Genomic DNA, 25,992 nt, shown 5'->3' on the forward strand with positions numbered 1-25,992 from the left:
TCCGGTCCTGGGAAGCACATTCTACGACCCATCCGGTTTCTATGAATCGACTCCTTCAGGTGCTTGTAAAGGGGAACTGTGCGGTCCTGGCCGGTGTTGACAGATTTACCACCCTCAGCATATGTTCCTGAGGCTCATCCCCATCTGTGGCACACAGATGCCACGTTTTGCTTATTGCTTCATTTGGCTACTGTGTGTCAGTTCCTAAGAATGTGACAGACAGACAGACAGAAGTAATGTTCACATTGCTATGTGGAGAACTGGGCAAGGGCACTGGTGGAAGCGGAAGACCAGACAGGATCTGCCCCAACGCGGTCCCCTTCCCGCTTAGCACCCTCTGTTTTTAGAAGTGCCCCCTCTATGTGAGCTTCTCTTGTCTTAGCCCAGCACATTCCCAGCCCAGACAGGCACGCTATTTATGCACATTTCTCGCCGCAGACTATGAGCTCCCGAGGGGCTCCTGGACAGTCTCCGACCCTGTGCTGGCCACTCTTCCTGAGGAAATGGGATGTACACAGGTGGAGCCCCCGGAGGCCCCTGCGGGCACGCACAGCCTGTTCCAGCTAACCGCGGCTGGCTCTGGGGGATGCATGTTTGATTTTTGCTCCTGTTTAGGGTTTGAGGGTTTATGGAGATGAGAGACCTGCGATGAAAGCGTCTCTGTTGGAGCTGCTGCAATCTGTGAGGCCTTTCTCTACACCAGAGTGCGCGGCAGAACTTGGGTTACTCGGCTGGGGAGAAGCAGGCTGGCACCCGTGGGGCGAGCGGAGCCCACCGGTGCTGGGCCCGGACGGACCCTGGGGCGCACAGGCAGAGGGGGTGCGGGGGCTGCAGCCTGCTTGGGGGGGCCCTCCAGGTTTGGCGCGGAGGACAGAGCCCAGGCGGCGCCCGGCAGAGACCACCCGGCAGCCTGGCCAGACGTTCCGCCCCGGCCGGCCGCAGAACGCCAGCCCGGGCCGAGGTGGCCTGGGCGTGCCCGGCGCCTGGCCAGCGCGGGGGGCGGGGCCCCCGGCGCGGGACCTTTAAATCGGGCGCCCCGCCGCCCCCAGCGCCCGAGCCACCATGCCGCGCCCGCCGCTGCCCCGCCGCCTGCTGCTGCTCTGGCCGCTGCTGCTGCTGCCCGGGGCGCTGGCCAGCCCTGCCGTGGCCAGGCCGGGGACCCGCGGACCGGCCGGCAGCCCCGGGGGCCGCGGCACAGGTACGAGGGGGCGGCCTGCAGGAGCGGGACCCAGAGGGGGTAAGCGGGGCGCCCCGGGCTGCACAATCCCGTGCGAGGCCGGGTCCCCACGGAAGGGGCCCGACCACTCCCACGTGCAGGCTGGAACGCGGGGAGCCCAGCGGGGCCGGGCGGGGCAGCCTCCCAGCTCGGCGCAGCGACCTCGGGTTCAGCGGGGCGCGCCCCCGGCTGCCCGGGCTCCCGGAGCTCCGCCCTGCCGTCGGTGCAGCCCTGCCCGGGAGGGGCATGGGGGGCACCAGAGGTCCTGCCCAGCCGGGCTGTCCCGAGCCCAGGGGGGGTTCAGCACTGGGACCCCGAGGAACCCAGGCGCGCTGGCTGGACGGCACCGGGCAGTTCCGTCCCCTCCGTGTTCGGTGGCTGGGCCCGGGCAGGGCGCAGGCACCAGCGCAGCAGAGCCGGCTGGCGACGGCCGGGACCCCCCGGAGGTGACCACGGAGGTGACCCCTGAGGGGACCCCGGAGGTGATCCCGTAGCTGACCCGGGAAACCGAGGCGTTTCTGGGTGCAGGCTCCTGCGGAATAAAAAGCCCTGGAGCCCCAACCCAGGGCTCCTTCCTCTGCCGACCTAACCCGGTGCTTTTGGAAGATTTGCGCTCCTTTCCCTGCAGCCCGGCTTCAGCCCGTCCCCCGGGTCTCCCCGCGGCTGGCCACCTGCGTGGTGTTGGGTGACTTGACTGTCTGTCCCTCCTGCGCCTCGGGACTCTTCTCCTCACACCAGCGCATTCCGGGGCGCACTGGAGAGGGTGGAACGTTGGCACAGGCAGACTGGGCCGTATTCCCGCGGGTCAGTGCGGCTGGCAGCGGGCTGGCGGCTGCAGAGCAGGGAGGGAAGCTTTTTTTCTAGGATTAAATTTGCTCTGGTCCTCATTCGCCTGCCCAAGAAAGAGACTGGAAGAGGTGACATTCTGCGTGGGGTGACCATGTAGTCTAGGCTGCACCAGGAATCAACATTTACCTTCAGCTCCTTTCCTAAACACCAGGGCCTTGCATTTTGTCTGAATTCTCTCCCCTATTGCAAAACTTAAAAAATAGTGATACTGTGCTCATGCAAACCTCTTAGGAGACTGTTTTTGGTAGTGGGGATTGAACTAGGGCTATACCACACCACTCAGCTATAACCATGGCCCCTTTTTTATTACTTTTACTTGGAGACAAGCTCTTGCTAAGTTTCCCAAGATGGCCTTGAGTTTGTGGTTTTCCCGCCTCAGCATTTCAGCTAACTGGGATAATTTCATTGGTCTCGAAAATTAAATTCTTGCTATTTACCTTGGGGGAATGAGGGTAAATTAGAGGAGGCTGGGGAGAGAGCTCCGTGCAAAGGCTGCGGGTTCAACCCCAAGTCCTAAACCATCCAGCCAGGAGTTAGTGCCTTCTGTGGGGGGGGGGGGGGAGCACTACAAATCGGGGTGGGGCAGCCAAGGAACTGCACGCTGTCCGGGTTCGGATCCCTGGCTTAGCTTCCTCTTGCTACTGTGAGCACCCTCCATGAACTCAGAAAAGCTTGAAACCGGCATCACCTCAGTGTTTGTGGGTCAGAGCTGACACAGGTCTCCTTGGGCAGCCTCAAGGTGCGGGAAATTGCGTCCTGCTCCTTTGGGAGGCTGAAGGGGCCAAGTGTGTGCTGCCGCCTTTCCTGCCTTCCTGGAGATGGCAGTGGGCTCCACATGAGGTCTAATTCTTCCCTCCTCAAACCAGCACCAGCAGGTTGAGTCCTCCTGTCTTTTTGCTCAGACCCCCTCTTCTACTTCTAGAGACCTCTGTTACTTGGTGCAGTCATGTGAATGGCCCAGCCCCATCTCACGTGTTTAATCCTTCCTTCAAGTCACAACTGCATATGCAGCAGCAGTGTCTAGGCTCCTGGGAGTGGAGCCCGGCATCTCCAGAGGGAGACCTCATTCTGCCCCCCGCACCCCTTGGTCCCTGGGAGCGGAGGATCCAGTGTGAAGGTGCTTTGGGGAAGGAAAGATGCCAGCATGCACAGCTCCAGGAAGTGATGCCTAAGCAACTGATGATAGGCCTGAGCGCTGTGAGTCAAGGGTCTGTGTCATCTGTGTTTTGTTTTTACTTCAATTGTGCAAAAATACCCAGACCCTGGCCCGGGCTGGATTTTTAGCACGGCTCTTCTTCCTTACTTGTGATCCATGGGAATCTCTAGGATGAAGGACAGTTCTGGAGCCGTTTAAAAAAGAGGGATCTGTAATTCCTCAGACTCAGCTACATATGTGACACATGGCGTGTTCGAGGCAGCAGCTGCGTAAATCTGAGAGCGCTCGCTGGGCACAGGAGATCACGCTAACTCTTCGGGTGGGAACTTCCTTGGGAGGTGGGAAGGCCCCAGATGGGGGTCAGGAGACCCCGGGCCAGCCGCAGTCCTCTGCTGTTCAGTCCTCTTACTCCTGAACCCCAGGGGCTCAGCTGTCAGCAGGGCTTCACCTGGGGCTGTCACAATCATCTGCTATGATTCCCAAAGTATCAGGAAAAGGAAAATCGTTTTTTTCCTTCAGTACTAGGACTTGAACTTAAGGCCTTCACACTGAGCCACAACACTAGTCCTTATTAAAATTATTTTTTTTTAAATTTTGAATCAGAGTCTCACTAAGCTGTAAACTGCCTGAGCAGGGCTTGAGTTTGCCATCCTCCTGCTTCAGCCTCCCAGGGTTTGAGGAGCAGGTACGTGCTACCATGCCTGGCTAAACATTTCTTTCTGAAGTAAATACGGCCAGACAGTGGACTAAAACCAAGAGACAACTTCCGGCTTTGAAAGAAAGCTCTTAGAGGCATGATTCCTGCTCCCGATGAGGATTTCCCTTCCTTCCATCAATGGCTTATCCTGGGAAGTTATTTTGGACTCACCTTCTTACCTACACACGGAGCCGATTGTTTTCACGGTGTAGCATCAGCTTCTGTTCCTTTGTTAGGGAGAAGGAGCCCTGGCTGACACTTCCTAGGGACCGCGTCTCCCCTGGGGTGGCCTCTGTGTGACGTGTGTGCTGCTTCCTTCTCCGCTCATCCTCACCTGTGAACTTGATTCTGGGGGCTCGGAGAGGGTGCACGGATAGGTTCAGGAGGCACAAGAAAACCTAGGAAAGAATAGATGTAAACTAACATTCACTCTATTACGACAGTCTGCCAGGCACTGCCATGTAGGGAAGACGTGTGAGGTCTGATTGAAAAATGCAGCCAAAGTCTAAACTGAGTACTCTCGAAGTACTCATGCTTTCTGGGAACACACCCATCATTCTTAGCGCTTGTTTCTGTTTTGCTGTTGGTGCCAGGGATGGAACTCAAGGCCTTGTGCATGCAAGGCAGGAACCCTACCACCGAGCCGTACCCAGCCCCTCCTGCCACCTTCTGCAGCAGCCCTGGGAATACTCTTTGGTGAGGTCCTCGATGGTGCTGTCGCGGCTGCCTTGATGTCCTGAACTGATTCAAAGCATTTACTTTTAACAGTCATTTTGGCCTTGGGGAAGAGCTGGGACTCACAGTACCGGGTCCAGTGAATAAGGTGGCTGAGCACACACTGCCACGTTTTTGTAAGCGTGCCTGCCATTTTGTAAAGACGCTCACAAAAGAGGACTTCCAGTGATGCTTCAGAAAATGACAGAATAGTGGGGTGGGCGTGTTGAAAGAGAGGAGCAGCAAAGGCGATGTCTTCAGCACAACACTTCTCTACAACTTAAGATTCAGTGCAGACTCGGATCACCCCTTGTAAGGGCCTCGAGGGTGGGGAATCTGGCTTATTTCCCTTCACAGTCCCAGGACTTCATATGTATAAGTCTTCAAAAAAAGGTTTCCTTGGTGAATGAGTATGTGACAGAGAGGTGGCAGAGAGGGGTGAAGACAACAGGACAAGGGCAGGTCACAGCCTCTGCTCCTCATAGCAGTAAGACAGTCACCGAGCTGGGCGTACAGCAGGCTCGGAGCATTGAAGTTGTCACCTCCTTTCTGTTTTCAGCCAGCCCGGGAGTCTGGTGATCGGATGGGGAGGGATGGAGGCTTCTCTAGAGGAGCGACCACCCTTCCCAAGGGGGCAGAAGGAAGCCAAGGTGTCGGGCCTCAAACTGCCACTGCCTGGCCCTGCAGGGGAGGGCACAATGCTGTTGGCCTTGGTGATCTCAGGGACACCTCGGACAGCCACGGTGCCCAGGAAAGGGCAGGGCTCCTCCGCTCATCCCTAGAGCTCCCAGAGGGTGGTGGAAAAAATCTCAAGCGGTGAGACCACAGTGAAATCTCAGGGCTCATCCAGCCTGTAGGTGAGGGATTTGGGGACACTGTGCAGCCTATAGGTGAGGGGTTTGGTGTTTCAGCAGCCAAAGGGAGGGCAGTCATGAGGACAGTCTCAGGCAGTGGTGGCGCTGGGTTTGGGGTGCTGTCCCTGGAAACACAGCCTTTGCTGGGAATAAGAATGGCCGTATTTCTGCTGGTGATCTGATCACTGCTTGATCTTTTTGCTTCCTGTTCCCTTCTTTGCAGGCGTTTGCAAGAGCAGGCCCTTGGACCTGGTATTCATCATCGACAGTTCCCGGAGTGTACGGCCCCTGGAGTTCACCAAGGTGAAAACCTTTGTCTCCCAGATCATTGACACTCTGGACATCGGGGCGGCTGCCACGCGGGTGGCACTGGTGAACTATGCCAGCACGGTGAAGATTGAGTTCCAGCTCCAGACTTACGCAGACAAGCAGGCTCTGAAAAAGGCCGTAGCACGCATCACGCCCTTGTCAACGGGCACCATGTCGGGGCTGGCCATCCAGACGGCGATGGACGAAGCCTTCACAGTGCAGGCGGGGGCTCGGGGGCCCACGGCCAACATCCCAAAGGTGGCCATCATCGTGACCGATGGGAGGCCCCAGGACCAGGTGAGCGAGGTGGCGGCTCGAGCCCGGGCCTCTGGCATTGAGCTCTATGCTGTGGGCGTGGACCGGGCGGACATGGAGTCCCTGAAGACCATGGCCAGCGAGCCTCTGGGCGAGCACGTGTTCTATGTGGAGACCTACGGCGTCATCGAGAAGCTCTCCTCCAGGTTCCAGGAGACCTTTTGCGGTAAGTTGGTAAGTCTTTGCTTCCAGTTAGAAAGGACGCTGCATTTTGGAGGCTGTGTACCCAAAGAAAAAGAGATTTCTTCACTTTTTTAGTGGCAGTTTTATGAAAAACTCAAATACATGCCATGCTTTTTTGGCATGTTTTTTAAAATACCGACTTACATATCCAGTGTTGGCTAACAAATATAGAACTGTATTATATATAACTTAGTTTGCTTGTAAAATCTGCATGTTTGCATTTGAAATATGCAGGTCTAGAAATAACCAGAATAAACAATCTGGTGTTGTCTGATGGGGTTAGAGAAAAGCCTGACACAAAACAAACACCAAAACAGCGCGAGACACCTCCTTCTTGTTCCCTCTCCAAACCGCTGCATTTTTCTCGAGCCCATTTCGGGAGCTTTTCCTTCTCTGGATGGAACAGAGCCCGGCTTGTTCTCCAGCCGCAGACAGGAGGCAGTGTCTGCTGGAGGGTCAGCCATCTAGTCCAGTGTCGCTGTCGGGGGCAGTCAGTGGACACGGGTTTTCAGATTTGTCTTTTTCTGCCTGTTCTTGGTGGAATCATAGGGTTATGCGCCAGAAAGGTTTGACTTCGGTGCATTTGACCGACACAAGAAGAAGCAGAATTTAAAAATTATTTTGCTGCTCCTTCCCTTCCTTTTTTGCATTAGGATCGAGTTTGAACGTGAAAATGTTGATTTCGTTGGAAGTTTTGCATGTGTTAGCCGGGTGTATCAATGACAATCTCTTCAGTGCCTGAGTTTATTTTTAATGATCAGAATTATGATTTGAGGACTTGTGTTGTACCTTTTATCATTTTGGGGATCATCTTTTGAAGTCCTCTGTGGAATTATCCAAACAAGTGGGGACAAATTTCTGGTTTAGGTGACTTGGGAAACATAGGTATCTTTTTGGCATATAATTTATTCCACATTTGTTTATTCGGTACGTATTTTTTTATCCTGGAGACACAAAGACAAAGGAACCCCTTCTCCATCCTCAGACTAACATTCTGGGCGTGGGAGTGAGGCGAGCTCATAAACCAGGCTTCACACTCCTACATTTCCAGGATTTAGAATGAATGTGAAACCCAGCACAGTTTATTGGGAGACGGGAGATGAAGTCTTGGGCTGGGTGGGGAGTGTGGCTTCATCTCAGCCACGCCTGGCTTCAGTCATCTTGTCTGTTGTGTCCTGGAACACGAAACCTTCACAAATCCCTCACTGACTGTGGCGGCATTCACAGGTTTCCGAAAACAAAGTGGCTTTCTTTCTCCCAGGAAAACTCGCTGGGCTTGTGGGTGAGAGCTGTCCCCCCAGGGTGCTCCTCTGTGGCAAAAGTAGGTGTCAGAGCTGCCCCTGGGGTTGGGCTCAAAGCCAGAAAGCTCAAGGGGTGAGCGGTGATCTTTTTCATCTGGAATAAAAGACCTGCTGTTCTGGGGGGAAAATGTCCTCTCTATATGGAAAAGGACTACAGGGCAGCTTGTTGCAGTTGGGGTTGGGAAGGCCGTGAAAAGACCTTTTTTGGGGGAAATATTAGTCTTGTCCTCTTGCCAAGGGCAAAGGAGGCTGGTTCCCTGCCGCAGGAGTGCAGCCTCCTCTAACAGGCTTCTTGGGTTTCTTAGAAATGATTAAACTCATTGATTCATTTTTTTGTGGATTTGTTTGTTGGTTGATTGGCTGCTTTTTGGTTTTGGGTTTTTGAGACAGAGTCTTGCTATATACTTCAGGCTCTGTCTGAACTCACTATATAGCCCAGGCTGGCCTTGAACTCACAGCAAGGCCCCTGCCTCAGCCTTCCAAGTGCTGGGATGACAGGTGTGCACAACCACGCCCAGGTGATTCATCTTGAAAAACCCTAGTGACTTAAATATCTCTAGGAGCAAAGCTGCAGAGGTGTCAGTTAGCTGCTATAATCTTTTATTTAGCTCATCCTTTTCTTTTTACCTGCTTTTATTTAACATATGAGCTCATTTCCCTGGCGGGCATTAGTGTCTAGTGTTCCTGTTTTGATTCAGGGGCCTTAGGAGTGATGCTGAAGATTCAGAAGGCCATTACCTGGATTGCCCCCAGCATTTACACATTCAAACGTGTGTACACAGCCCAGTGCGAGTGAGCGAGCGGTGGGCTGGTAGGTGCACTTGGGGTGCATTTTCTCTGAGCAGGAATTGTAGCGCCCCTGGAGCCAGGCCCCGCTGCTGGCCTCGGCATTCAGGCACTGCCTTGTTCTGCCCCCCCTGGCTGGGAGCGGAAATCCTTTTGGGTATGGGGGATAAATCAGTAGGACACCAAGCTGCCTGTCTGATGGCAGCATTTGGTTTAGCATCAAATTCAAAATTCTTGTTTTTTTGAGGGAATCTAGGAAGATCTGTAGTTTTATGTTAGTGACATTTTTTAGTTCGAGGGGCCCAGTGATCCCTCTGCTGTCCAACTCAGTTCATCCCAGGTTCGCGTTTGAACACCCAAAAGTTCAAGAACTGAGCATTTTTTTTCAATGAGAAATAATGGGAAACCACGTCATTGGTTCTGAGGCTCCCAAATTGTGCTTATAAATTCACTTTTCCGAGAATTTAGCGCATTTTGCAGTGACTGAGTTCTTGAACTCCATCGTGGTTCAGGTTTCCTCTTAGCCTTACTGCTGGTATCACTGTCTTCCTTTAGAGCCGTCATTGAGATATTTTATGTAAATGAAGCTTTAAAAAAAGCACCGCGTTGCATGTTTGAACACAAGGCACAGCCCTGCGCGCTCCTCGGCCAGGGGTGAGGCTGGAGGCCCTGCCCTTTGTGCCTGCAGCGAGGCTGTGACTCACTGGGCCGTGCAGGGTTTTCAGGGCGGGTTTTCGATTCCATTATCAAGCTGGTTAACACCAAGCAGATTGACTGTGAGCTTTGCTGTTGGAGTGGTGGAAAATTCCCGGGGAAAGCCTTCAGCAGCCGAGGTTTCCCTGTGTTTCTTCTGCCTGGAGGCAGAAGACAAAGGGCCAGTTTTTATAGTGAAGCGGAGACAGAATCAGGGAGCGACCCGGAGAGCAGCGTCTTTCCACCGGGGAAGGAGCCCTGGTGACTGTGACTTCCTCGTGCAGCTCTGGACCCGTGCCTGCTGGGCACGCACCAGTGCCAGCACGTGTGTGTCAGCGACGGCGACGGCCGGCACCACTGCGAGTGCAGCCAGGGGTACACGCTGAACAGCGACCAGAGGACGTGCGCAGGTGAGGGGGTCCTGGGCTCCGCATCCACCGCCTCTGCTGCCCCTGATTCAGTCCCAGCCTCCCTGACAAGGCAGGAGGGGAGAAGGGTAAGGTGACACACACGTCACTTGCAGGTGTCACCTCTTTTCTCCGACAAAAGAGGAGGCGGAGAGGCGAGTGAGGAGAGGAGGGATCCCAAACTTCCGTCCTCTCTGAGGCCAAACATGCATGGAGCCCAGAAGTGGAGGGACATTTCGGGCGGTCCTCACTCATGTGGTGCGTGAATATGCACACAGAGTCACCGAGGGATGGGCATTGGCCTGCTCTTCTCTCCCCTCCTCCTCCCTCTCCTCCTCCCTCTCTGTCTCCTTTTCCTTCTCTTTCCCTTCTCCTCCTGTGCCTCCTCTTTTTCTCCTCTTTTCTGTCCTCTTCCCTTCCTCTCCTCCTAAAGAGTTTTCCAGAGGAAGAAAATGTAGGATCATTTAATTTCACACTCATTTTATAGATAATAAAGTCGAGACTAAAAGAAGGGAAGAGTAAAACCTGCCGGTACCTCCACCTCCGTCCGTGCAGGAGCCGAGCTGGAGTGCTGGCGCAGACCCCGGCCTCTCCCACATGCTGCCCTCTTGGCGAGCTCGGAGGCAGGGCGAGCTCAGTGCGTTCAGCTTGTCCCACTGCTTGGTCCACAGCTGTGAACAAGTGTGCTCTGAACACGCACGGATGCGAGCACCTTTGTGTGGACGAGGGAACCGGCTCTTACCACTGCGAGTGCTACGAAGGTCACACCCTGAATGAGGACAAGAAATCGTGCTCAGGTCAGTGGGGCGGGGGTCGGATCTCTGGGATTTTCTCTTCCTGCCTGTCCAGTGTTGGGGTCCTCACAGGCCGAGAACTTGGAATGTTGCCGTCTCTTGTCACCCTGGGGTTTCCCGTTTCTGACTCTTTCTTGAGGAGCTGGAAATGTTCATGGGTATGGATCGCGTGTATAAACGTGTGGCTCACTTTCTCTGTGTACTCAGCTGACAGTCCTTGCAAATGCTGACTTAACCTTGAATGATACCCCAGAGGCTACCGATTGCTCACCAAGGGCTTGGCAGACACCATCCTAGCCAAGCTGTTGGATTCTAGGTCACCACGATTACTGTAGTGACATCCTGCACTCCGGACAGGATAGTATGATTGTGGTATCCTTGCTAAAAATTAAGAATCATGAGGAAACATCGGACAGACTCAAATGGAGAGACATTTTTAGCTCAGAAAAATAACTACCGGTACTTTTTAGAAGTGCCAAATTCGTGAAAGATGAACACAGGCTGAGAGCATGTCTTAGATTGCAGGAGACTAAGATGTGACAACTTAACACATGTGGGACCCTGGGCCAGCACAGGGGCATGAGTATAGCAATGGAAAAAATAATGTGTGCAGAGTCACAAATCATAACATGTAATTTTGATTACTGTACCAGGGTCCTGTAAATTGCTAACATCTGGGGAAGCAGAGTGAAATAAGGGAGTCCTAGCATTGTTTCTGTGATTTTTTTGCAAGTCTGAAATTATCTCTAAATGAAAAAAAAAATTTTTTTTTTTGTCTTCTTTTTTATCGGTACCGGGGATCAAACTCATGACTGCCTGCTTGCAAGGCAGGCAGTTATGCCTCTGAGCTAAATCCCCAGCCCCTAAATGAAAAGTTTTTTTAAAAAGTAGCTTAAAAATGCATCAGTAGAAGAGAAAGGACATGGGGTGAAAATTTGGGTCTTGAATTCTGATGCTGCCTTCAATCAACTGATCTATGGCTGATTTTCCTTACTTGAAAAATGGGAGAGGATCCATCTACAATTTCTTCAAACTCTAATTGTTTTTCCAAATGTAGCTATGTAGACTCATAACTGTTGGTATTTCTCTGAGTTAGGATAAATGTAATAAACACAAAAGAAATGCTTTGGAAAGTATTTATGAAATTGTCAGATTATAAAACCTCAAATTGATGACTGGAAATGCAGAAGGCTGGAGAATAATGTCAGTATGCAGGGTTTTATTTAATTCACCTGACTTCATTTAGACCAAATAGTTCTGATGGCTTTTGAGTAACATCAGGAAGTTTTCCTCTTATTTCTACCTGCACATAGGGTTTATTTTTAAATCTATGGGTAATAAAAGACTTGGTTTTCATTTCTTTCTTCTGGACTTCTGTCTGACAGCTCAAGACAAATGTGCTTCTGGGACCCATGGCTGTCAGCACATTTGTGTGAAGGACGGACCTGGGTCTCATCACTGTGAGTGCTTCGAAGGGTACACGCTGAACGCAGATAAGAAAACGTGCACAGGTAAGCTACTCAACAAGTTCTTTCATTCTTGGCTTCTGTGGCCGTGAAGCCAACTTGCAGAGAGAGGTGTCTTGAAGACCCAGCTTCCCCATCAGCCATGCCTCTGGGCTGCTGCACATGGGCTGCTCGGTGAGTCTGGAGAGCTCAGTGGCTTTTGCAAAGGTAGACTGATTCAGAAGCAAACTACTAGGAAATGGGGGTTGAGTGGGGGATATGAGGAAAGCTAATTAAATGTAAGGTCCTTATCCAGGAAAAATTTATAGCCCCGGACCCTGGGGACTTTTTAAGCAAACAGGAGACCTTAGAGTTGGACAGTAACTATTTGATGTGATAGGCTGGACTGATCTTTTTCCAGTTAAAACTTGTCCTGAAACTTTTCTGTCACATTAGTCTTATAAAGCTGGATCACTTAGCAAAGGAGACATTGTAAGTGCCTGAATTAGACCCACACAGGCCTTCCCGTAAGTCTGCAGCAGGACGTTCCCCGACAGTTCCTAGCTGATCCGGTCTCCAGTGAATCTGAGCCTTATGACATGGCTCGGGAGCCCCTGGCAGGACTGCCCATCCTCATTAATTTGATTTAAACTCGCGGGCAGAACAAGGGGGCATTTATAAATGTAAAAGCACTCCTAAAGGAGAGAAATTCCCAGCTCTCGGGGTAGTGCTTAATTTTGGCATACTGAGTGCCTTTTACACTTTACGTGTCTTTTCTGTCCCTTGAGGAGACAGATGGAGGGAAATGGCAGATCAGCAGCTCCCCAAAATATGAATATAGAGCAAAATAAAGATGATAGGAAGAAAGTAGACCTTTTTCAAATGAGAAAGGGAGCAAGAAATAGAGAAAAGGAGAGGAAGGGAAAAAGAAGAATTGAAGGGGGAAAAATATGGAAGCACACGGAGCCTTTGCAGATGGGGGAGGAACCAGAGCTGGCAGAGCAGGGAAGCCGGGAGGGCTGGAAACACGGGACGGGTGTGTCCGTGGACAGCTCCCCACGGCGCATATGACCACACATATGCACTCATCAAGATACATTTTAGAAAATAAATGAAAAAACCCATGAAACCAGGAAAAGAGCTTTGAGCCCCTGCTCTGCTCCCAGGCGAGGCACTGAGGACTGTGAGGATGAAAGCCCAAGTTCCTGCTTCAGAGCAGTTCACAGCCTTGGGGAGGGGACGTGAGAACAGTTCTCTCCAGAACAGGAACGGGGTAGCCAGGAGAATCTGGGCAGAAAGGGCTGTGCAGGCTGGCGAGGCTGGGGAAGAGCCAGAGCCCGGAGCTGGAGCCTCTAGAGGAGAGGAGGCTGGGCAGGGGCTGGCTGCCACCGGTGTGTGCAGGGGAGGAGGGTGGAGCTGCCAGGTATGGAGGACTCGCCTCCAGCTAGTTACCAGCATCCAGTGGGCACTTGCAGCTGCCAGAAAAGCAGAGGACCTGGGAAAGCAAGACAAAAGTGTATTTTCATTTCAATTAGCACATGCGATGGAATAATATTAAATCTTTTGTTAGAAAAATACAGCATCCAAGAAAATTTTCCCAAGTGACTGCAGCCAGCATCCTTCACGTGTGGGCTGTGCAGCCTGTGGGCAGATTCGGTAGCACTCTGCACTTCACACAAAGTTAGTCTCTAGGCAACAGAGAGTCACGGAGGGTTTTTGAGCATGAAGGGACTGACATTAAAGGAGAGAGTCAAAGGGGACAGAAAGGCTACATTGGCTCCTGCGGGAGCAGAGGAGGAACTTACATTTCCCAGGAAGCCTTTCTGGATTTACCACGGAAGAACTGCTGTTCTGTTCTCTTGGACATGAGACCTTAGCCCATTTTCTGTGCTCTCCAGTGACTTGGGCAAATTGTCCCTGTCTCTAAAACGTTACTGACTTGATAATAAGTGCTTCACTGTTCAGTCACACACATCATCACTATTATTCGTGTTAACATTGTTACTTTCTCCTCTTTTCTGTTTGTGAGTGATGTTTGCTGTCCCACTTTGTAAGCTGTCGAGGGCAGGTCTTGGTCAATAGAGTTCTCCCTGTGCAGCCTCAAGCTTAGCCCCATGTACTTCGAGGTCCTTAATAGATATTTACGGTGACGGCCTGTGAGTGTCTGGCGGTGCTGACACTCATCAGCATGGTTCCAGGTAAGTGTTGGATACCGTCAGGATCCAGTGCGCTCCGGCGCTGTAGGCAGAACAAAGAGAGGCGACTCGAAGAGGGCTGCAGGAGAGAAACAGGACAGAGCTGCCTGTGGTCACAGGGGTGTAGGTTACAGGGAGGGGCACGGTGCTCTCCTGACACCAGGGCTGGTGCTGCTCCAGAAGGATCCATGTGGCACACCGGTTGGGACCAGGTGTGGCCGCTTTCTTCTCCCAGAGGTTTGTGTGTCGTGTTCTGCTTCATTAACGTGTGGCTGTGTTCTCTCCTGCTCCGTGCCCGGCCAGTCCGGAACAAGTGTGCCCTGGGCACTCATGGCTGCCAGCACATTTGTGTGAGCGATGGGGCTGCGTCCTACCACTGTGACTGTTTCCCTGGCTACAGTCTGAATGAAGACAAGAAGACGTGTGCAGGTGAACCCCAGCCCCAAAGCCCCTTCCTCGCCGTAGGAGAAAGCTTTTCTTTCTTCGAGCTAACTGTGCTCCTTTCTCTGGCCGGAGCTGTCCGGCCGTCTCCAGCTGTCTCTGGAATAAAGCAATCTCGCTCCTCTGCCACTGTGCTTTCCTGGATCTCATCTCGTGGCTCTCCTTTCATTTTCGCTAATTAATTTCTCTCTCTAGTCTGGGGTTTTACTGTGGTAAAATACACACGACATAACATTTGTCATCCTGACCATCTTACATGTACAGTTTAGTGACGTTCAGTATGGGGACCTGGCCTAGATCCCCAGTCTCCCAAACGAGTGTACAGTGCAGGCTTAAATAAATGAGACAAGTGGGATGATTTTAGGGTTCTAGGAGGATCAAGACCCTTCTGCCGAGTTCTTTTTTTTTTTTTTTTTTTTTGGCTTTTTCGTTTTTTATCGGTACCAGGAATTGAACTCATGACCACCTGCTTGCAACGTAGGTGCTTATGCTGCTGAGCTAAATCCCCAGCCCCCGAGTTCTTAACTTTGTGGCTGTGACAAGGGCTGAGACGGCCCGTGTTTATTACATCTCCAAACAAAGAGCAGGGACACTGAGAAAAGTGCAGGCCATGAGCAGGACCTTGGGAGTCACTTCAAAGACTTCGCCAAGCAGTAAATGACTCCCGTTTAAGAGAACCGTCTTATCTATGTTTATGGTAGGAATGAGCCAGCAGGCTAAAATGCCTGCAGCTGCAGGCTCTTATGTACTTAATTGGGGTTGGAGCCAAGGTGTCCCCAGCTGTGGCCTCATCTTGACCTTTCAGGTATCTGTGGCCTCACCGGCCACTGCAGGCCTCAGCCAGGACCAGTGATTCATCGAGGTTCACTTAAAATGAATCAGCTCCCGTCGCCAGGCAGGGGGGCCTGGCCTAGGACAGACTCACGGATAAACACAGAGCGCCAGTCAGTTGATTTTAAATCCTGCTCAGAGCCGCCTTGTCGTGGTCCCAGCAGCTCAGTACATCTGCGTTGTCCTTCAGTGTCACCACCATCCAGCTCCAGAGCAGTGTCAGCACCCAGGGAACCTCTGTCCCAGCAAGCAGTAGCTGCCCATTCTCTACCCCCAACCCCTAGTGACTGCTGTTCTGCTCCGGGTTGTCTTTTAAAGCTGCTTTTTGACTACGTTTGCCACCAGCTTCCCTCCTGTCCGCAGTGCACAGTTGATATTCCAGAATATTCTGTGCCTGCGGTTTCCATCCTTTGCTGCCATCCATTTCCCCCACCACCGTTGCAGGTGAGAACAAACGAGCCACTTGGATACCAGCAGTGCTGGCAAGGAGCGGGTGCTCAGATGAGGGCTGGCGGGGCCAACTTCAGGCTGGCAGGGTCTCGAGGAGGCGCCATCTGAGAACTCGGAGAAGCCGCTTGGTTTTCTCCAGGGGGAGCTGCAGAGAGAGGAAGGGGGAGCAATGCAGAGTCCGACTGCAGCCTGGGAGGGGGTGGAAAAGCAGGGCAGCCAGTGTGAGAAGCACGAGCCTGGGAAGGAAGCTTGGCACGGCCTGACGTGGGGAGTCGACAGCGCCCCAATCCGGTGTCCCCGGCCACGGGGAGAGGAGTTCATGTTTTATTCTAACAACAGCGAGAACCCCCTAAAGGCTTAAGGCAGTGCAGAGAGCTGCGTCCATTTATATCTTCAGAAGTGACTCTAACTGCTCTGCGAAGGCTGGAATGGACAGAGAGCAGTACAGGCTTGGGCCAGGCTGGTGACGGAAGGGACAGAAAGAAACCGTCTGGACCCAGTTGTCTGGCACTGGCGTGGCTGGAAGGCTAAGAGAGAGGGTGCAGTGCCAGGGCTGGAGATACTCTGGTCATCTTCTGTAACGTTCACGTAACCGTTCGGACAAGTATTCTCCACTGTAGAGTATTCTCAAGTGACCCTCTGTTTAGTGTCCTCTGAAGTTTGCCTGACATTCTGCGGCTTGACCAAAGCTGTGGTCAGCCTGAGATTTTTGTCCGTTGAGGGGGAGACTGAACTCACTTCGGCCTTGCTGAAAACCGCTTGGCCTTAGTGTGGGAGTCTATTTCCAAAGTCTCAGTCCTATTCCACTGATCTGCTCTGCTTGTCTTCCTTAATTAAGGCAGCTTTGTGGTGAGCTAGGACATGAGGAGATGTGAGCCCTTGATTTGGCTCCTCTTTTAAAGATTGTTTGGTCCCCTTCTTCTCCTGTCTTGTCAGTTTACCAAGTGACACTGGGACTTTGATAGACACTGAGTCAAACCCATCGATCTATTGGGGGAGTGTTTTGATCTATGTTTTGCTCTTTCAACCTATTGGCATTGGAGTCTTCCCATTTGTTTAGGTCTTCTTTAATTTGTACTTTTGTTGCTGTTGTTGTTTTGGGTTGGTTTTTTGGGACAGGGTCTTGAACTCACTGTGTAGCCTAGGCTGGCCTTGTACTTGTGGGGTTCCTCCTTCCTCAGCCTCCCAAATGCTGGCATTAAAGTCTTGTACTTTAAACATTTATTACTAAAGCATTTTATTCTTTTTGATGTTATCGTGAATGGATCCATCTCTCAAATTTCAAGTTTGCTACATCCCAGTTCTCAGTGCCCTGGAAAGTGGTTAGAAACCCCACTGAGCACTGTCCTCATGGAGCTTACGGTCTCCTAGGCAAGAGATGCTGGGCAGATACCTTAAACAGCCGCTGCAGGGTCTGCGTGGGAATAATAAACATGAATGATGGTCCGGAGATCTTCTGCTTTCCTGACTGATTGCTGGGCTGGGTAAGATGGAACTTGGGCTGGCTGTTCCCAGAAGGTTCTATAGGGCTTACTTTTTCTCTAACAGTTTTAAAAATTCTATTCTTTGTTGAATTTTTGAAATCTTGACTATTATATGTCCTGGTGAGTTTTTTTTTTTTTTCTGATCATAACTATTTGGAGTTCTATATGCTTCATGCATCGGTATCTCAAATTCTTCTCTATGCTTGGAAAGTTTTCTGCTATTCCTATGAATAGGTTTTTAATGCCCTTTATACTCTCTTCTGATTATTCATTGATTCCAATCAATCTTTTAAATTTTTTTTTTTTATTTTAAAGAGGATAAAACAAAAGAGAACAGAACATTGCAAGCAACACAGCACTTCACAGCAAGACAACCAGTCATCAACAGTAGCACCATAATGTCTCTGGTTTTCTTTGACATAGTTGAGCATACCTTCACACACAATAATATCAAACATAACAAAATATTATAAAGCCATTCAAGAGAATGAAAGCATTATAGGACTTCAAAACCAAATAACAGGAAAGGAATAATGGCTACTATAATATCTCATTGTCCTCAAAAACTTGTTTATACCTTCTTACATGATAGAATCAAATAAAACCGAACAGGATAGAACCAATCGAAACACAAAAACAGAAGCATGGTAGGACTTCAAAACAAGATGATAGTAAATCAGCAGTGGCTGCCATAATGTCTTGTTTTCTTCAAAATAGCTGTTCATTCATACTATCATACACAATAAAATTGAACAAAACAATAAATTCATCAAACCAATGAATGAAAGCATTATATGACTTCAAAATAATATAATAGGAAACCATGATTGCCATAATATATCTCATTATATTCAAAATAGCTGCCCCTACCATCTGACAGCATAAAATCTGATAAATAAGACAGAACAAAGCCAACCCTTAACAAAATTGTGTAAACGATGCAAGAGTTCAAGATAAGACAGTAATTAACTGACAGTTTCCACCTTTCCCTCCCAGGTGTTTTCTCTCCTTCACTCTTACATTAAGTATTTGCTTTTGGATCCCATTAACTCCTTCTGTTCTTATGCTAGGGTTCACGCATATGAGTTCAAACTGTTTCAGCCCGGAACATGATCTCCAGGTGGGTCCATTTACCTACTGGAGCCTTGAGATTATCCTACTTTATAGCTGGGTAGCTTTCCACTGCATGAATACCATGTCTTCCTTACCCATTCTGCAGTCGATGGGCAAGTTACTCTTGCTTTTTTTTGGTCTCCCTTCACATGGAACAATTGTTTTTTCTCCTTTTATTTTCAGTCTGTGAGTCTCCTTTCCAGTTTGATGTGTTTCTTGTACACAGGATATCGATGGATCTTGTTTCTTGATCCACTTTCCCTGTGTTTCTTTGTATTGCTGACCTGAGGCCGTCTACATCAATGGTTACAACCAGCATACGCTGGATTGTTTCTGCCCTGCTGTCCTCCACTTTTCCCCTTCATTCAGTCGCCTGTCCTGTTTGCTGACCCTCCTCTGCTGCTGTTCCTGGAACCATGGTGATCTTTATCTCTCTCTAGAATATCCTTCAGCACTCTGTAGGGTTGGTTTGTTAGTCATGAATCCCTTTAGTTGTTCTTTATCATGCAAGTATCTTATTTTTCCATCAATTTTGAAAGACATTTTTGCTGGATAGATCAATCTAGGTTGGAAATTGTTTTCTTTCAGAGTTTGAAACACTTTACTCCAAAGTCTCCTTGACTTGATGGTTTGTGTTGACAAGTCTGTTGTGATTCTGATAGGTTTCCTTTATAGTTGATCTGTCTCTTTTCTCTAACAGCTTTTAATATTCTGTTCTTGTGCTGAATTTCTGGGCTTGATTATTATATGTCTGGGTGTAGATTTACTTTGGTTATGGCTAGTTGGAATCCTGTATGCCTCACGTATCTGCATGCCAGATCCATTTCCCATGTTTGGAAAGTTTTCTTCTAGTGCTTCTGTGAATAGCCTTTTAATTTCATTTGGCACGACCCCTGCTTCTTCACCTACACCTATCATTCTTAAGTTATGCTTCTTTGTCTCATCTTGCACTCATTGGGTTGTTATTTCCTGATTCTGTGTTCTTTTTAAGAGATCTTTCCTTTCATGATCACTTCAAGGTTTGGAAGTCTATCTTCAGTCTCTTTCAGGCAGTTTTGCCAGCTTGTGATTGAGTTTTAATTTCCTGCATCTCTCTTTGAATCTGTTTCCTGCATTGTAATCCCTTTCTACATTCACTCGAGGTTTCCACCATTTTCCTACGTTTCTCTTTATTGTCCGTGTCTTCTTTAGACCTGCTGAGCAATTCTTTCAGTATGTTTGTGATTTCTTCTTTTACCTGAGACATTATTTCTGGTTTGACTGCTTTTACAAGCTCCTGAAGTTGTTTCCTTGCTTCAGATGGTCTCCTCTCAGAGATTTCTGGCAGTGACTTCCGTTTTCCTCCAGGACTGTATCTCCCAGACTTACTGTGTGCAGGCTGGAGGTCTGAGTTTGCAGCGTGCTCCTTCATCTTGACATTCTCCTGGGTTCCTCCCAGCAATCTGGTTGTGGGGTCCCAGGCACTTCCCACGTTGGTTTCCCCTAAGCAGTGTAGCGGGATGGGACAGGCACTTGGGTTCCTTTAATTCCAGATTTATAGGGAGATAGCAGGGCATGGCGCAGGCTTCTCCAGACCTATGCAGCTATGCTTGGGCTTCACTGATGATCAGGGGTACATGGAGGTGGGGCTGCTTCTCTCAGCCTGTGTGTCTATACTGGGACTCCCACGATACTGGCAGACACACAGGGGTCTATTTGTCTGATTTTGCTAGTGGATGATGGCTGTCTGAAGGAACCAAGGGCCTCCAATGGTGGCCTACAGATGTCCAGGGCTTATCTGGCAGTGTCCCTGCCCCTGCTGGCTGACTGCAGGCAGGAGCCTCCCGGTGACAGCTCCCTGAAGGTGAAGGCAGATCTGCTGGTCTCTCCGCCCCCACTGGCTGCCTGTGGGACGTGGCCTTTTGGTGGCAGCACACAGTGGGCAGAGGTGGATCTGTCTGTGTTCTTCAGCTGTGCTGGGTGTGCGGAGGAAAGGGCCCTCTGGCGGTGGCCCCCAACGGGCAGAGGCGGGACTTCTCCTGGTTCTCTCTGACCATACTGTGTGCGCGGAAGAAGGCGATTCCAATTAATCTTATACAGCTCTTCTTTGCATTGTCCAGCAACTGTTGAATTAGTTTCTTGTAGTCTGTTGATATTTTTTTAGTATATGTGCTGCCAAAGTGAGCACCATTGCTATTTTTTAAAAATTTTTATTGGTACTATTTAGATATACATAATGATCACATTTATCATAGAATATTCATGCCTGTGCATATCTAGATTCCTCTTTTTCCCATCTCTCCTCTCCTTTAACCTCTCTCCCCCCGCTTATTTACAATGCTGTGCTTCCATTTCTATCTTTCTTTTCTTTTTTCTTTTCTCTTCCTGTCACTCTTCCTCCTCCCTAGTTCCCCTTTTCTTTTGAACAATTGCTTTCTAGTTTGAAATTTCTGTTACGCACTTTGGTTCTTATTTACACTTTCAGTTTCTCACACCAGAGAGACAACACAATATTTACACATGTATGTCTGATTTATTTTACTTAAGAGTATGGTCTCAAAGTCCATCCATTTGGCTACATAATGTCTCAAGACTACCCTTCTTTATGGCTGAGTAGTAGTCCATTGCATACAAAAGACTCCACATCTTTTTTATCCACTCATCAGTTGATGGGCATTTGGGCTGTTTCCAAGCTTCAGCTATTATAGACTGTGCTGTATAAATACAAGTGTGGATATATTTTTGTGGCATGATGGTTTTAATTCTTTTGGGAAGATACCAAGAAGGGGAATGCTGGGTGAAATGGGACCTTGAGTCCTAGGTTCTGAGGAATCTCCACTCTGATTTTCACAGTGGTTGCAGCAGTCCACAGTCCCACCAACAGTGGAAAAGAGACACTGTCTGTGCTTTGTCTGCCTGCACCAGCCATCTTTTAAAAATTTCTTTGTTGAAGATGTTTGACAATCAGAAAAGTATAGAGTAGTATGCTGAACCCTCATGTAACCATTACTTTGCTTTGACAACTCAGATATCTCCCAGGTCATACGCAGTTTCCGTGCCTTTATCTTCCAAAATGTTTTTTGCTCTTCCTGTTTGTTTTTACATCCTTTTACCTCCTGGAAGAGGCACAGAGGTGAACCTTAGAAATAGCAGAATTGAGTTGTAGACTTTCTGGGAAGTGCAGACTGAAATGATACAGAGATTCCATCTCACCCTGGCTGAAATTGCTATTATTAAGAATACAAAAAATAATAAGTGCTGATGAGGATGTGGGGAAGAAAAAACCCTTCTGCATGACCGGTGGGAAAGAAAAGTCGCGTAGCTACCATGGACAAAAATTGTGGAAGTTCCTAAAAAGTTAAAAATAAAGAGCCATCATGTGCCGCAGCTGTACAGCTCCGTCATAAACCTGACATATCAGAGAGACCCACACACAGTGTTTATCACAGCCATGACACACGACAGGCCTGAAATAGGCAGTGAACGTTTAAATTAAAACACTTTATTATAATAAGAGACACTGCCGGGGGCTGGAGATTTAGCTCAGCGGCACAAGCACCTGCCTTGCAAGTGTGTGGTTATGAGTTGGATCCCTGGTACCAATAAAAACAAAAAAGACAAAAAAAAAAAAAAAAAAAAAAAAAGAGACACTGCCATAAATTTCCCTCAAAATACTCAAGTATTTCCCTTTTAGCCAAAGGGAAGGCAGGCATGACGAAACACACTCATCGGCCAGTGCGTTAGCACTGCTTTCAGAGGGCGGGACAGCGGACCAAGGGCCTGAAGCAGGAAGAATATCACCTGGGCACTAGCGGCAGTGTGTCTTTACTGTCATGCATTATTATCTCTTTTTAAAAAAAATTTTTTTTTGTCTTTTTCCTTTTTATCGGTACCGGGGATCAAACTCACGACTGCCTGCTTGCAAGACAGGTGCTTATGCCGCTGAGCTAAATCCCCAGCCCCCTGTCATGCATTATTAAAAATTAAAGTATGAATTATATTTTTTGATTCCATTGCATACAGTAGTCAAGAGATGCTTGCCAACCTTAATGTCCAACACAGGTGAATGGGTAAAGAAGATGTGGTGTGTAAACGCAGTGGGGTATTGCTCAGTCATAAGAAGAACAGAGTTTTGTCATTTGCAGAGAGATGGATGGATGTGGAGATGACCATGTTGAGTGAAATCAGCCAGACTCAGAACTGTGAGTCCTGACTTTCCCCATCCCAGGGAGCACTAACGTTCTGTGTACTGTCCCGGTCTGCAGCTGTTGAAGAGGTCCGGAGACTTGTGTCTACCGAGGACGCTTGTGGGTGTGAAGCTTCCCTGGCCTTCCAGGACAAGGTCAGCTCCTATTTCCAGAGACTCAACACCAAGCATATCCTTTCTGCAAGGGTTTCTGCTCTGCGTGGAGCAGATTTAGGGATGGCAGCTGAGCCAAGAAGTTTAGGGTATTTTCCGGAATGTGCCTTATTTGTCGCTATAAGATGAGCAGAGCTATGCATGGCTTTCTAACACTTTCTTCCAGTTGTTTTAAAACATGAGTTAATAAACTGCTCCCAGCATCTAATATTCACATGTAAAAGCTACACAGTGATTTCTTTCCCAGGTGCTTTTCTGTACCGGGGATCGAACTCACAACCACACGCTTGCAAGGCAGGCACTTATGCCACGAAGCTAAATCCCCAGGCCCTCCTAATTGGTTCTTATATAACAGTTGGAATGATGATGCTGTGATTCCTTAAGGTGGCTCTCAGTTCAGAGTAAGCCAGCTGATGGCAGGGTGTGGCTCCTCAGGTTACACCTGGTACACTGACTGGCTAAGCAGTCAGAAAATAGATTTCAAAATGTAATGTGAACTCCAAAATCAGTTCTTTATGAACTAAAAAGCAGAGCTCAAGTGAACACCTGTACTCCTGTGGACCTTAGGGAGGGCATAGAGACTGTGGTAGGTATAACCCAGGCGTGTGCAGATTTTAATTTCCACGTTTCCTTTCATCATAACTTCATAAATGTTGCTTCCCTCACCTACCCCGCTAAGAGAGGTTTTCTCCTTAAGCTTTAGATGAGCAAAAAATATTTGCTACAGTGGTCTAATTCTATCATGCCCACTCATAAAATTTCTGAATTTTAAGTCACACACTTGGCAAGCAATAGCTTTGTTTTTTTAATTTACAACAGGACAGGATTCTTTTACCGTTATGGAAGGCTCCAGAGGTGCATTTATGTTTCCGATGTGTGTAAATGGTGTTGGCCTTAACAATGAGTCACTAGATGACATTTTGGAGAAGTTGCAAGTGCATGAATCTAGACAAATACATCGCTAAATTGCTTACAGTTTTCACTCAGAAATGTGGAGAACTCAGCGTAACATTCATTCTTTTGCACACTCGTATTGCCAATGTTTCTGCTAATAATTTGCCATTGTAAATGCTTGAATATTACTGGATAATAGTATGAGGATTTTGTGGAGAACCAGTATTAATTTTCTAAGGAAATAAAGGTGCAAATCCTTAAAAGCAAACTTTAGTTTCTTTCAGCTGTAACTGTGAAATGGTTTGTAGGAAGTACAATAGTAAGTTTAATGTTTATTGCTGGGCCTGGTGGCACACGCCTGTAATCCCAGCACTTGGTAGGCTGAGGCAGTGTAAATGTTCTTGTCAGCTTGGATTATGTAGTCAGTTAACCTGAACTACAAAATAAGACTGTCTCAAAATACCAAAGAACAACAAAAATAAGGTTTCTTTCATTACCTTCTATTTGGGCCATTTAATTTTAAATATTCATATTAAGAGAAGAGAATGGCATTCACATTGGAAACTTCAGATCTACTTTCTCAATAGTATCTTAAAATTATGTCAGTTTTATTACTGACAGTGCAAATTGTACAAAGTATTTACATTTAGAAAGTATTTACATTTAGAAAGTTCATATAATTGAGAGGAAAACAGAACTGGAATACTTTTCATTTTTTACTCACCTTTGCTGGTTATTGAAGCTGTGATCAACAGGCTGTGATATACATGTCCAATAATACTTACAAATGCAGAGAGCAGTAGATGCCATTTAAAACTGACTCTGGCCTCAGAAATCCACAGATGCACTAGGTGTGAATTTAGTGTTGAACTTCTACCAAAGACAAAAACCCTACATTTACTTTATCATTTTGATTTAGGATCTAATCAGAAAAGTTATATAGTTTTAAAATTGGTAGAATAAAAAACAAAACTGAGTACTTACTGGTAGTAATAAGCCTAATTTTGCATATATTTTGATGCGTATACTTTTCCCTAGCTCTACAGCTTATAAACTTTTGAAACAGCAATCTTTTAAATTGTGTACTAGTCAGTTCTTTTTGGTACTGTCTTAATATAATAAAAAGTTATGTTTACATGTCAGCGTCATGACTGGTTTTTTGGTGATTCATGTTAATTTTGTGTCTTGATGTGTTTCCTTATTTGGAGCTGAATGATTACTTTGAATGTATAGCATTTTGTTAGTGAAAGGGAACAATATTGATGCCCTTCCAATAATGCAATCTCATGCTTGAGGCTAAAAATGTAATACAGGTTAGACACAGGGCTTTAATCAAGTATGTTTTAGGAGAGAAACTTCTCTAAATTTAAATAAAATGAGCTGAACATCGAGTTAAACTTGTGAAAAGCAAATGTAACCTATAATCATAAGATATCAAGTTTAAAGAAGTGAAAAATAAACCGGGCAGGGCAGCAGATGCAATTAATTTCAGCACCGGGGAGGCTAACGCTGAGTTCAAGACCAGCCTGGATTACACAGCAGCAAGACCATGTCTCAAAAAATTGAAGAAAAAAAGGAAACAGAAAGAAGTGAAAAATACACAAAAACACAGTGTATGAAACATCTGTTTCTCTTCAAAAATTCTGGAAGGATGTGACATATAGCTACAGTAATAGTTTCAAAATTTGAACGCAGAATCAGTAATGTATCAGTATGTCACAGAGAAATACGGGTACGGAGAGACAAATGAGAGTTCCTGGACACGGAATGGTAGAGAGACGACACTTCTGGAGTGTGACCATGAGCTTTACCTAATCGTGTCTCAACCTAACACTGATGTGTTTCACCTGTAGCTTGTGAGCAGGTGCCAGTGCATCGTGGACGTTTACTACTTAATACTGAAAAAGTGACACACAAGTTTCACAAACACAAAAGATATACAAAAAGTTGAAAATGTATGGACTGAATGAAATAGACGTTAACTTTGCAAAGAACCCCAAATTGTGCCACTTTGGGTACAACTGGCCTTGTAGTGGGCGGGAACCTCCCAGGGGCTGTTAGGTCGGCTTGGGCAGCAAAGCCCACGGAAGGCTGGATGGTAGGGCAGAGAGATCTGAGCTTGGATGCAGTTTTGACTTGCCTGTCCTAGAGTGCGCTGGGTAAGTCAACAGCCACTGGTCCGCGGATTTGCTGAAATGCTGAAAGCTCCAGGTGGGGAAACTAACCGGAGCTGCGTAAAGCACACACTACATTACACAAATCAACGACGGGAGGCGTCGATCATGCTAAAAAAAGAAAGCCAGAAGCAAAACGATGGATGACACCAAATAATGACTGATGATTTGCATAATACTCGATTAAGGCAAGACATGCTCTACTTGGTTTTCTGCCTCTAATTTCGATTTTGGGACACGGTAACTCAGGGATTCAGAAAGAATAAAGAAGGAAAAAAACCACAACACAACACAACACAAATCAAAATAAAACAACCCCAAAACAGCCTAAGGCAGTTAGGGAAGGGACGAC

At 48.1% G+C, this 25,992-nt stretch overlaps 1 protein-coding gene across 3 annotated transcripts; it reads left to right on the plus strand.

Annotated features, from left to right (window-relative positions):
- Window positions 1-442: 442 nt before the first annotated feature.
- Matn3 (matrilin 3) lies at window positions 443-24,603 on the plus strand. 3 transcript variants are annotated; one of them, XM_063232193.1, is made up of 8 exons: window positions 446-1,198; window positions 5,710-6,276; window positions 9,358-9,483; window positions 10,152-10,277; window positions 11,660-11,785; window positions 14,218-14,343; window positions 22,478-22,588; window positions 23,482-24,603. In XM_063232193.1, the coding sequence occupies exons 1-8, from the start codon at window positions 1,063-1,065 to the stop codon at window positions 23,535-23,537; spliced, it is 1,374 nt and encodes a 457-aa protein (XP_063088263.1). In that variant the 5' UTR covers window positions 446-1,062; the 3' UTR covers window positions 23,538-24,603. The 3 variants fall into 3 exon arrangements, with proteins under 3 accessions (XP_063088258.1, XP_063088263.1, XP_063088256.1); XM_063232186.1 differs by having other exon boundaries at window positions 447-1,198; window positions 22,478-24,603; XM_063232188.1 differs by lacking the exon at window positions 14,218-14,343 and having other exon boundaries at window positions 443-1,198; window positions 22,478-24,603.
- The last annotated feature ends 1,389 nt before the right edge of the window (window positions 24,604-25,992 follow it).

Source organism: Cavia porcellus, unplaced genomic scaffold, assembly GCF_034190915.1.
Source record: "Cavia porcellus strain 051 isolate PalLab524CR breed Dunkin Hartley unplaced genomic scaffold, mCavPor4.1 scaffold_1, whole genome shotgun sequence".
NCBI classification, from domain to species: domain Eukaryota; kingdom Metazoa; phylum Chordata; class Mammalia; order Rodentia; family Caviidae; genus Cavia; species Cavia porcellus.

Excerpts from the sequence above, each read along its gene's own strand:
- Matn3 (XM_063232186.1), top strand. The coding sequence starts at position 1,063 with ATGCCGCGCCCGCCGCTGCCCCGCCGCCTGCTGCTGCTCTGGCCGCTG. Across the intron at positions 10,278-11,659 it reads GGACAAGAAATCGTGCTCAG|CTCAAGACAAATGTGCTTCT; the intron begins GTCAGTGGGGCG and ends TCTGTCTGACAG. Across the intron at positions 14,344-22,477 it reads AGACAAGAAGACGTGTGCAG|CTGTTGAAGAGGTCCGGAGA; the intron begins GTGAACCCCAGC and ends CCCGGTCTGCAG.